Source organism: Melopsittacus undulatus, chromosome 2, assembly GCF_012275295.1.
Source record: "Melopsittacus undulatus isolate bMelUnd1 chromosome 2, bMelUnd1.mat.Z, whole genome shotgun sequence".
Lineage (NCBI taxonomy): Eukaryota > Metazoa > Chordata > Aves > Psittaciformes > Psittaculidae > Melopsittacus > Melopsittacus undulatus.
In genome coordinates, this window is record NC_047528.1 from 20866595 (window position 1) to 20879119 (window position 12525).

The 12525-nt window shown below is 42.6% G+C and overlaps 1 protein-coding gene across 1 annotated transcript in view; it reads left to right on the plus strand.

Annotated features, from left to right (window-relative positions):
* MTUS2 (microtubule associated scaffold protein 2) overlaps positions 1-12525 on the plus strand; it is a 184963-nt gene that overhangs the window by 105466 nt on the left and 66972 nt on the right. The window contains exon 4 of the mRNA XM_005149779.3: positions 4604-4765. Coding sequence (XP_005149836.2) covers positions 4604-4765 — 162 coding nt within the window. The remainder of the gene's footprint in view (positions 1-4603; positions 4766-12525) is intronic.

Genomic DNA, 12525 nt, shown 5'->3' on the forward strand with positions numbered 1-12525 from the left:
CAAGCCTGCTGCCAGCACCGTGAATGTTTGACCTGCTCTGAAGAGCTGGAAATGTTCCCTTTCTATAGGCTTCATGTAGCAGCCCACGAGACACGGAGCTGCAGAAGCAGCTGCACTCATGCTTTAATACTTTTGGGGGGCTCTTTCTCAGCAAAACAGAGACCCCCTGGCATCATCAGACAAGCTGTTTTTTTCTAGAAATGAAGCAAGTTCTCCAACAGAAGTTTTCATTGCCCTTGAGTGCAGGCAGGGAAATCTGTGGCTGTTGGGCTCCAGAAAGCAGCCCTTCCTACTGCTGCCACCCCTCAGATCAGGACCTGACATATAACATGGCTTAATTAATTTTTTGTCAAATGCAGAATTGCCCTACCCATACTCCTGCTGGTTTTACAGTAATATGTAACATCATACTGTATTTCCATGCCTTTTTATAAATCATGTGAGTAATTCCAGAAAAGGGACACATACAAAAGACACAAACTCCTAGTAACACATATAAGAGACCCTTCCTTTTCTAAGAGCAAGGAGCCGCTGAAGTCAACTGCTGCAGGGCAGGTACAGGGGGTAAAGAGGGTGGTAGAAGATATGGAGAGAGGACGGCTGGAGCCATATGGGAGCTAGTGGGATTTTGATCATGGTTTTCTTTGAAAACATAGCCTACAATACATTGCCAGCCCTGACTACTGTTTTTACTGGCAGAACAGCATAGGGGATGAGTGTGTGCAGCTGGGACTCTTCAAAGTAATTGCAAGTCTTCAAACAACTTTCGTCTTCCTTGTGGTGTTTTTCACAAGTAGAAGAGTAGGATTCCTTGGGGCTCATAGTGAGAAGATGATGAAAGTGAGGCTGAAGGCCTTTAGCTCCAGCAGATTGTTAATAGTCTGTTAAAAACTCCACTGCAAAGTCAGCAGCACTGCTGCTCGTGAAGCATAGTCTGCAAAGATACAGGGTGTTCTATGTAGGAGCACCCAAATGACTTGCCAGGTGCTTCAAAGGCAAGCAAGGACTCTCCCCTAGATAGAATGCAAAAGCAGAGGAGTAGGAGGGAGGAGATACAATACGACAGAGGATGTGATCACCTGGAAACTGTTCACGCACTGCACATCTGGTGTTTTGGTACAAGCTTTTACTGACAAATGAGAACAGGTATTCTGGGAGGGCAGATGATACTGGCTCACCTGCTGTAGATAAGAGTGGAAGGCATTATCTAATAATGAATAACAAGTACCATCTGATGAATAATCTTATTTAATGAATAATCTAAATTAATTCCTCCAAGTATATGAAAACCTTTATTTTCCTCTTCAGTTATGAGAGATATGCATTTTCCTGGATCTTTAATTTAATTTCTTCTTTGAATGCTATTTGAAAAGTGGAATACAGCACTACGTGTAGCAAGGTGGAGATCACCTTGCCCTGCTTCTGGGAAATTAGATATCCTAGTGATATCCATGAAAACAGCAAACATTTGCGGTTTTGGGTATATTAGACATGCATGTGTTGTTGTACCCCACTGTCTCTTTCTAAACCCCATCTCTGAGTGAAGAAGAAAGTGGGAGATGCTATATTTTACATTTAATGTTGACTTATCTGAGCAAATCCTGGAGGTACTGATGTTGCTATGGATAACTGCCAGACACACACCCAGCAGCTCTTACTACCCTTCCTCAGCTGGATGGGGAGGAAAACAACGTGAAAAAGCTCATGGCTAGAAAGAAAAACAAGGAAATCCTTTACCGTCTGCTTTCACAGACAGAACAGACTCAACTTGGTGAAAATTATTTATTTTCAATTGAAATAGAGTTGAATGGTGAGAAACAACAACAAAAAAAACCCAAAAAAAAAAACAAAAAGCCAAACACCTAAACCCGCTTCCCATCCACCCCTTTTTCCCAGGTTCAACTTCACTTCTTCCTTCCCAGTTCCTCCACCTCCTCCATTGAGCAGTGCAGGGGACATGAAGAAGTGCAGTGCAGTCAGTTCATAATAGTTGCTCTCCACCACTTTTGTTCCCTCCCACACTATTCCCTGCTCCAGCAAGGGTCTTTACTACAGGCTGCAGTCCCTCATGGGGTCCTCTCCAGAGATCAAAGCTTTTGCCAGAAGCCTGCTCCTGAGAGGGCTTTCCACAGGCTGCAGCTTCCTTCAGGACATGTCCACTTGCTCTCTTGCGGGGTTCTCCATGGGCTGCAGTGTGAATGTCTGCTCCACCGTTGTCCTCTCTGCAAGCTGCAGGGAAATACCTGCTTTACCACGGTCTTCCCTGAGGACTTCAGGAGCACCTCCTTCCCATCCTTGTTCTCTGACCCTGGTGCTTGCAGGGGTGCTTCTCACACTTTTTTGCTCACTCCTCACTGCAGGGCAGTTTTGCCCTGAGGCAGTGCTCTGTACTGATGCAGGACTCCCCTGTAGCCCCCAACACCTTGCCACACACACCCGTACAGCTATGCACCTTGTCCCCTTCAGTCCATTTTTTACTGAAAGATCAAAACCTAAATGGCCTTTTTTCTTCATTTCTGAAGGTGTTTGTCCACCTGCAGCATGAAGTGCATGACCAGCTCTCCAGGCATTTCTGATTCAGGAAACTTGATGAGGCCATGTTTTTCAGCTTTCTCCCCAGCACACGCTCATTTCTCTATTAGCAGACCTCTTATCCTGTGTTTCAGACAGCAAAAGTATTCGTAGCTGGCAGCACTTCATCTTCTATACCTAAAAATCTTTTTATCTTCTTTTTTTAATAAGAGGTTATGTAACTCCCCTGGACACCTTGTTCTTCAACACAGAAATTGCTTCCATTTAGTCAGATTTGTGAGTTGAAACGTTCTCCATATAATAGATTTCACTATAGAGAATAAAAGGTTTCCTTTAAAGAGTACTTGAATGGCATTTGTCTGTGAAAAACAGGAATAATTTGCTCATCAAGGTTAGTGCCTGCAATTTAAACTTCTAAGCTGAGGAAAGAAAAGAACTTTCTACAAGCAGTGCTACCCAAACCAACTGGGTAAGCCCACATTTGGAGTAACTTCAGGAGTACAATGCAGATAGGCTGAGGTGAATACACATCTGTAACTTCTCCCTGGCACCTAGTGGAGGTGTCGTCCTGTCCCACTGTGGAGGAGACTGGGTCAGGCAGGGCTGGATTTTCCGCTGATGTGACTTTACTGAAGTCAGCAGGGTTTTGTCAGCAGACAATTCAGAGCATAGTCTTAAATGCTTGTTACACAGGTGAAAAAATTAATCTGGATACTCTGGATATAAACCAATGGGGAGTTGTTACGTGCAGAGCAGTGTAAACATGAGAAATGCTTCAGGTTTTCCTGTTGCTGTGTAGAGTACAGTACACTCTTTTGTTTGAATTTTTAATGTCACTTGAAAAAGGTCAAATGTGTTTGTAGAAGTCCATGTATACTGCAGATAAGTTCTTTAAATTAAAACTTATATGCAAGCAACCTTAAATACACAGCAAAACTTGAAGCTGTTTTGTCAGAGCCAAAAGGTTTATTCTTCTTTCATCAGAAAAGAGGATTTTCTTTTCCAACTTGCACTTTTTTTCTAATGGATTTTTTGGTAAAAAAGGGAAAATAAAATCTCTGCTTTACTTGCACACATTTAAGAAGCCTACCTCTTAAAAATACTGAAGATTGGACAAGCCAATTATTAAAATAATGTTATCATTTTCCTGCAGGCAATACCTAAATAGTATTGGATTGTATCTTTTTAAAATAATGGGAATAAAAATTATAGACCTTTAAAATAAAATCCTGTGTATTTCTTGCCACTATCTCCATTCATTTTTTTCAAACGAAATGTTCATCCTTCTGCAAATGTTCAAGTCCAGATGCTATAATCTTTTGCTCCTCTTAGGCTCCCTGCTCAATAGGTAAAGAAGAGAGTCAATCTTTGCCTTTTTCCAACACTAAAAAAAAGATTGGTTTCTTTATATCTACAAGGAACCTACGTGTCATTATTCCCCCACAGCAAATGCAGGAGGAAACCAAACCCATTAGAGATTTTGAAAGAGGTTCATTATGAGAATATGATTAAAGTGGATGTGAGAGTTAAGGCAGATGTGTTGTTTGTTCGTTTTTATTTTTATTATTCAAATGTCCGAGTGTTGTCTGAGGGCTGTTTGTGGGAAATCCCTTCTGGGTAGGAGAATTTGGTGCCTTGCACCACTGAGCCAGTCTATTGCCCATTACTTAACAAATGGCAACTCCCAAGTGTTAGGGTAACTGTGTAAGGTGGCTCCTGTAGCAGCTGCAAAGCCGAAAACAACTTGTCCACCCAGATACTTGAAATTCCTTGGTTTCCTTATGAGCCTTGCAGCCAGATACCTTTATGGAGCTAGAACAAAAGCAGGTATTAAGCTCCTGCTGGAGCCAGACTCCAACAGCTGCCAAGACTCAATGTTCAAGTAAGTTACTAGGAACTCATTATTTCTACATAACCATTTGTACTGGAGAAAATTCATGTAACTCAGCCCAAGCTGCAATGATAATATGTCTTTGTAGATTATAATTGCTGATACAAGCTCAGTTGTATGCCACAGTTCACATACATTTTTTTATTAACTTATAATTAGAGCAATTTTGGTTTCCTGCAGGTTCCAGCTTTGGAAATGAAGAGCAAACCACTCCTAAAGCACCTGCACCTTCTAAAGATGTCTCCAAGGGGAGCAGCAAGAGCACAGCACAGGTATCGAGCAACACAGCCACTCCACGCAGGAGCTTACTTCCAGCACCAAAAACTGCCACAGCACCTGCCGGTAAGTGCTCCAAACTTGAAATACTACCTGCCAAGGAATGCAGAAAACTCATTATGATGCTATTTTACTGCTTACTTGCTTAAATTTCATTCTTGGGCACATTGCCCATGTGCTGATTTAGGCTCTCTTTGCTGTATTGTCTTTCAAACACATTCAACAACACAGCTATAATCTCATTTTTTTAACTGTCTGGAGGTGAAGGCATTTAGTGTCCCTAACTGCACGTGCCAGACATTTAGTGTATGTATTATTGGTTCTCACCAAACAGCTTTTGAAAACATTGCACTGCTTTATAGACCAAAGCATTCCATTGAGCAGACAATTCATTGCTAGCTATGCTTGCAAGGATGGGAATACTGTGCCCTAAATTTAAGCAATTTGTGGTGTTTTCACTCAGAGAGGGAGAAGGAGACAAATAAATTAAGAAAAAATAGTCCAGGTATTGTTTCCAAATTGTCTCCTTGCCTAAGCCATCCTTCAGCTCAATCCAGCTACGTCTCAAATCAGCCAGCAGTAATTCATAGCATCTCACACAGGAAAGTTTACAGTTTTCTGCCAAATGCAGGATTTTTTGTTGAAGCACCTGTTCATCCCTCCACCATCTCCTGCTCACACTTGTTTCAAGCTGCCCCTTCCATAGTCTGGCACTTGTACATGGTGTATGAACTCAAGGTTCCCCTTGGCAAGGATGTAGGGGTGTATCTTCTTGGGTAGGACCCAGCACTTTTGAGAGAGTAAAGAGCAGTGCATGTTGCCTGCCCTTGAGGGCTGCTAACACTGGCCCATCTGCCTGCCGTTTCAGTGGGGAGAGATGAGGGTGCCTATGACAGTGAACATCTATTACACAGCACTGGCAGTGTGGAGACTTCAGTTTGGGTGTAATGGATGAGTTAAGGCTATTCAATCATTGTGACTTGCAAGCAGGGTCAATATGATTAGTGGTCATAATGAGAAGTTTAAAAGCATGGCTGTAGATACTCTCTTGCCTGCTAGCAGATGTCATGTCCTCACCCCACCTGGCTTCAAGCACTTTCTTTACAACTAGTGGACAGTGTTCCCCTACGCTGTTCTTACTCCTGTCTGTCCCATTGCCTTTCTGTCTAATATGGACCCAGGCTTATCTTTCTGCACTGGGATGGCCTCTGGATATCCATCAGTCAAGATCTCAGAGTTCTCTGAGGGCCCTTCATGAAAGACATGGGAGTTCTACAGGGCCCAAGAAGTATGCTGTGACCACAGCAAGCTCTCACACACTACAGTCACCATGTGTCTCTGTGTTCATTCCTGCTTCCTCATGCCTCAAGAAGTTCTTCAAGACCCTCAAGGGAAAGGAACATTAGCAATAATATAAAAACAACAGTAATTTTTAAAAACATAATTAGAGGAGCTTACTGGAGAGAAGCCTTTGCCTGAACTGATCATCGAACTCTTGCATGAGGCTGCCAAAGTCAATATTGCATCTTTCCATGTGGAGGGGAAGCAATAATGCAGTTCCAAAATTTATATTCCTAGAAAGCACTCCATAGATCACTAAGAAAATGGGGTGCATGAGGTGTAACATATTTCAGTGAGTGAAACATACTCCACTGTGTTTGTGTAACAGTGGTGAAATGTGGATTTATTTGACTTAAACAGTACCTGGAGTTGTTCCACAAGTGATCTGACAGAAAGTAATTCTTCAAAGCCAGCATGTTTTTCAGAGAGCCTTTCTGTTGCTACTAGTAAGCTGGAACCTTGGAGCTGTGAGAGCCTGAATGTGCCTGAATCTTTCTTCACTCTTGCAGTTCTCATGGCTCTACATATTTTCTCATAGAAACAGCCTCTAGTTCCACTTTCATTAATCTTTCCTTGCTTTTCCACTGCCTTATTGTTTCCCATTTCTATTGTTCCCCCTCTCCTAAGATTCTCCTTTAGGATTTTTAAATGCTCTTCTACTTCTGTCCCTAAAATACTGTAGCTTCATGTCTGCTTTTTTAGAGGGAACACTGTGCAGAAAGACAAATCAGACTTTTTGATTTAATGTTTTTGTTTATAAAGACAGTTTGGATAGGCCTCCTCATGGTCTTCAGTGAAGAGTTGTGTATGTCTGTACAGAATAGTAAGGATTTAAAAAAGAGAGTGCTTCAACAAGAGTACAGAAATTCCATCAAGTTCAAATTAGATCTAACATTTAGATTTCAAAATAAAGAATTTTGCATAAGTCACCATTCTTATCCAGTCTGGCTCTTAATCATTAGAGTGTTTCATCTCTGGGTATATACTACTGGCTTTGATAACACACACTGAAAATGAAACAGGGAAGGAAAAAAACAGTACAAAATAAGAAACCAAGACTTTATGCATTACTAGTTCTGGACACCCACTTTCAAGATAGTTTAACCTGGTGTGATGCGATGACCTTGGCTGGAGAACCAGGTGCCCTCCAAGCTTCTATATCACTCCTCAGTTGGACAGGGAGAGAAAAATACAATGCAAGGCTGGCTGGTTGCTGTAAGTACAGTGTTGTTTGTCTCATATTCTCACTCTCTCCCAGCTGCTGCTGCACAGCAGTTTTTCCCCTTCTTAAGTATGTTATCCCAGAGGCCCTACCAGCATCACTGATGGGCTCAACCTTGGCCAGCTGTCTTTGGAGTTGGCTGGCATTGGCTCTCTTAGACATGGGGGAAGCTTTCAGCAGCTTCTCACACAAGCCACCACAGTACCCTCTGCTACCTAAATCTTGCCATACAAACCCAACACACCTGGTTAACTTACCATATGCAGAAAACCAGTTACTGCTATAATCAGTGCCTTAGAGAATCTGGCAGGGAAGATGAAGCTGACACTGTTCACCTTATGTAGTCCAGCTAAGTGAAAGACAAAGGAGGAGGAGGATGTGTTTTTTTGTCCAACAAGGTCAGGAATGTCTCTTACTGTCAGAAAACTGTTTGGTCCTATCATCTGTACTCACTCTGTGAAACAGACCCTGTCTATGAACAGAAAATATTAATAAAAGGTGATACTTTTTTGTTTGTTTTTTTTTTCTTTTTTTTTATTTCTTTTTGAGCTTCCTTTTTTCTTTTCTGGTCCCTAGCTAAGTTATGCCATATCAGGCTACAGCACTATTTGATTAGTATCAAATTTGCCCCTAGACATCTCCAGCAAAAGCCTTTTTTTTTTTTCCCCAGCTAGTAGCATTGGCATGATAAGCTTCAAAGGGCTATTTTAAGTTTCCGCAGAAGAGCAATTCTGGCCTCTGGGCTTCTTTTGTCACAGGCAAGAAGATCTGGGTCTTTTACTACTTGTGCAGGCTCGCAGGAGTGAGTCCTTGCCATGGAGGTTTCCATTTTGGAGCACTCAAATGAGCTGAAACCATGATGTTTGATATGCAATCATAGAATCATAGAATAGTTAGGATTGGAAAGGACCTCAAGATCATCTAGTCCCAACCCCCCTGCCATGGGCAGGAACACCTCACACTAAACCATATCACCCAAGGCTTCATCCAACCAGGTCTTGAACACCACCAGGGATGGAGCATTCACTACCTCCCTGGGCAACCCATTCCAGTACCTCACCACCCTAACAGGAAAGAATTTCTTCCTTATATCCAATCTAAACCTCTGCTGTTTAAGTTTCAACCCGTTACCCCTTGTCCTATCACTACAGTCCCTAATGAATAGTCCCTCCCCAGCATCCCTATAGCCCCCCCCTTCAGATACTGGAAGGCTGCTATGAGGTCTCCACGCAGCCTTCTCTTCTCCAGGCTGAACAGCCCCAACTTTCTCAGCCTGTCTTCATATGGGAGGTGCTCCAGGCCCCTGATCATCCTCGTGGCCCTCCTCTGGACTTGTTCTAACAGTTCCATGTCCTTTCTATGTTGAGGACACCAGAACTGCACACAATACTCCAAGTGAGGTCTCATGAGAGCAGAGTAGAGGGGCAGGATCACCTCCTTTGACCTGCTGGTCACACTCCTCTTGATGCAGCCCCGGATACGGTTGGCTTTCTGGGCTGTAAGCACACACTGCTGGCTCATGTTCATTTTCTCATTGACTAACACCCCCAAGTCCTTCTCCGCAGGACTACCATGAATTTCCTTTTTGCCCAACCTGTAGCTGTGCCTGGGATTGCTCCAACCCAGCTGTAGGACCTTGGCATGGTTAACCTGGCATGGTTAAACTTCATGAGGTTGGCATCAGCCCACCTCACAAGTGTGTCAAGGTCCCTCTGGATGGCATTCCTTCCCTCCAGCGTATCAACAGAACCACACAGCTTGGTGTCATCGGCAAACTTGCTGAGGGCACACTCAATTCCATTGTCCATGTCAGCGACAAAGATATTAAACAAGACTGGTCCCAACACCAATCCCTGAGGGACACCACTCGTTACTGATCTCCAGCCGGACATTGAACCGTTGACCACAACTCTTTGCGTGCGACCATCCAGCCAGTTCTTTATCCAGCGAGTGGTCCACCTATCAAATTGATGACTCTCCAATTTAGAGACAAGGATGTCATGTGGGACAGTGTCAAATCATGCTAATGTGGAGCACAAGATCTCTCATAGGCAAGACTAATGGAATGGTTCAGGCTGTCACCTCTGATTTTCCACATGCTCCAAATCTCAGACCCACACAGAAGGGCAGAAATCACAACTTAATGCAAAACAAATAGTGATCGGGCAGTAGGTATACAGAAAGAGTGTTTGCCATTACATCAGGGCATAATTGCTGAAGGGAAAAATAATTACAGAGGCTGGCAGATAGCTAAAGTGAACTTTTAATTTGGAATTTTAATCTATAAAATTATTTATTTTTTTAAATAAAAGACAAATTTTCGCTGGATTTTGCTACCTCTGGGGACAAAGCTGAACAATAAAAGGCCATAAAGAATTCTGAGAAGTTTTCCAACTTTCTTCCTGCTAAATAACCTTAATTTGCTCATTGTCCTGAGGTTGTCAATGGATATTTTCTGTTCCATCACTTAGTGTAGTTTACTTCAGAGCATTTGTTATTGTCTTTGTATGACCCTCCAGTGACAATGTCTGCTTCTGTAAGTGCACACAAAGGAAAACTCTTTGTCCATGATTCAAGTTGGCCAAAAGTGAGCTTGTAGGTGAGGAGCTGTAAAGTGCAGTTAATGTCATACTGTGTCTGAGTTTATAGGCCTGTTGGAGACAAAGCAGTATAGCTTCTGGATTGGATTTACTTCCCGCTAGGCTGTGTAGAGTGTGGTGTTCAGTCTTTCTGTCTGTGGGTGCATGGGTACACATAGGTATGCCTGATGCAGGAAGTGCTGTGTTCAGGCTTACACTGAAGAGCAGTCAGATTTGTTCTTTTCATTACAAGGCTGTTAGTCTGACTCTGCTCATGTTTCCTAATCTTTGTCACAGTGAAGTGCAAAACAGGTTTCAATCAGGCAGCCCACCATGGACTTTCCACACCAGGGATGTGATTTACTCACATGCTTGCTTATGCAAGCCAGAGTAGCAGAGAGACAGGAGGGATGCTGCTACAGCATGTTAGATCCATCAGAACTGGAAAAGAGTTGAAATTACTATCTACCACTCTGAGGGGCTCCAGTCACCTGCTCAGCCTCCTCCCAGCAAGGCACCTCTGTTTGTACCAGCAAAGACAGGATGTAGCAGTGTATGAAGCCTATTTCCACCACCTCACTGAACTTATAGTCTAGTCTTGATAGGGAGACTCAGACAGGTGAACTAAAACTTGCCTGCTTTATTCTGGAAGGAAACTAAACATGTAAAGTAGGGGTACCTGGCTCTGTTATGCAAACAGTCAGAAGCAGATCCTGAACAGGCAAGTTTAGGAAGTTGCTGCTATATACAACCAATAGAAGCAAAAAAAAACTATGTTAGTTCAATGCTCTGATTTAATTTTTATATGAGCCCAGGTACCAGCAGATGTATCTGTGGTCAAATCATGACTTTTTTTAAATTATGGTTCCTCATAATGCTCAGTATCTGTTGGAAGCAAAAGCGGAAATAAATCAAAGCAGTGATAAAGACAAGGGGTTTTAATAAGTCTCATACTGCCTCTCTTGCAATAATATATGAATGCCATCTGTATATCCTAATATGATAGGGAGACGTATAGAATATAAAATCTTCTGGTTTGGTATATTTTGGACAGTTTTGCACATCTTTTAAATGGTGAAGCACAAACCCATCTTTTTAAAAACTGAACTCTATTAAATTGGGAGGAAGATGCTACAGATCAAATGAAGCAAATGGGGAAAGGGCAGCAAAGTGTTCATATTGCTTTGGTCTTTCCAATCACAGGCAAACAAAGGCATCTAACAAAAACTCTTTACCATTGTGTCAGAATGGCAGAAAAAGTTCGTGGGTGTGCTGAAAAGGCCAGTCCCCAAAAGAATGTCCTTCAGCAGATAGAGGATGTAAAGGTTAAAAGTCTGCCTGTACAGTCACTGTAAAAGGACTATGTTTAGTGCCATTGTAAAATGGAAAGAACAATCACTGACAGAAGCTACAAGTCCATACTGGGCAGCTCTGTCATCATTGCTGGACATCACAGAGCAGGAGAGAGGTAAAATCAATGTTTCAAATATGTTTGAAGATATGCTAAAAATTAATCCATCACACGCACCCTCCTTGGGTCACTGACACTGACATGCAATAAAGACGATGAATGTCATGCTTGGGAAGGCAGCCAACCTCATCACTGCAACAGCAGCACCTTCACCAGTGCTCTGGAGTGAAGGGATGAAATGTCTTGAAAACAGTGGAATGAATAAAACTCTAATTTTCTTCCAAACTATCACATAATGATAATTGCTTGCACAGACAATCCAAACAAGAGAACAACCATGATGTAGTAAGACGGAACAACAAAAAAGATCACTTAAGACGTTCTTTCAGGAATCATAGGGATTATTTTATATCCAGTGATGATTTTGAATGCCCTTGTATTGAAGGTAGTCTTTGTTCTCAAAGTGAATGCAGCTAAAAGAGATCCAGATGCAAGATTTTCTTGCATGGATGTAGAGAACAACCTTCCCAGTGCTTGAGTTTATGTGCTGGATAAAGGAATGTTTAACAACAGAGTGTCAACAATACATCTCAGGAGGTCTTAGGTGAGCATGGATTTATCATTACCATGTTTCATCGTGTTCCTGGTTAGCAGCATTACCAGGTTTTTAATGTGTATTAAGATATCCAGCTCCAGGTTGCCAGGGTAGCCTGGGAAGAAGTGGCTCATCTTACAGCCCCTTCCTGGAAATGATGGCTTCAGCCTGGTGAGACTGCTTGTTGCTTACCTCTTATTCACAGCTGGATCATGAGGAAAACATCTGCAAAGGGGTGGTTGACGTACCATGTTTATCCTCCATCTCAGCCCAGTTTTTACACGGCTTGAACTGGCAGTGGCCCAGTCTCACCATGGAGTCATGGTTGGAAGGAACTAAACCACCACAATTTCATAGAATCATAGAACAGTTAGGGTTGGAAAGGACATTAAGATCATCTAGTTCCAACCCCCCTGCCATGGGCAGAGAAACCTCACCCTAAACTGTGTCACCCAAGGCTCTGTCCTTGAATACTGCCAGGGATGGAGCATTCACAACTTCCTTGGGCAACCCATTCCAGTGCCTCACCACCCTTACAGTAGAGAATTTCTTCCTTATATCCAATCTAAATTTCCCCTGTTTAAGTTTTAACTCATTAGCCCTTGTTCTATCACTACAGTCCCTAATGAAAAGTCCATCCCCAGCATCCCTATAATTTCCTGTTCCTTTTTTGCCCCA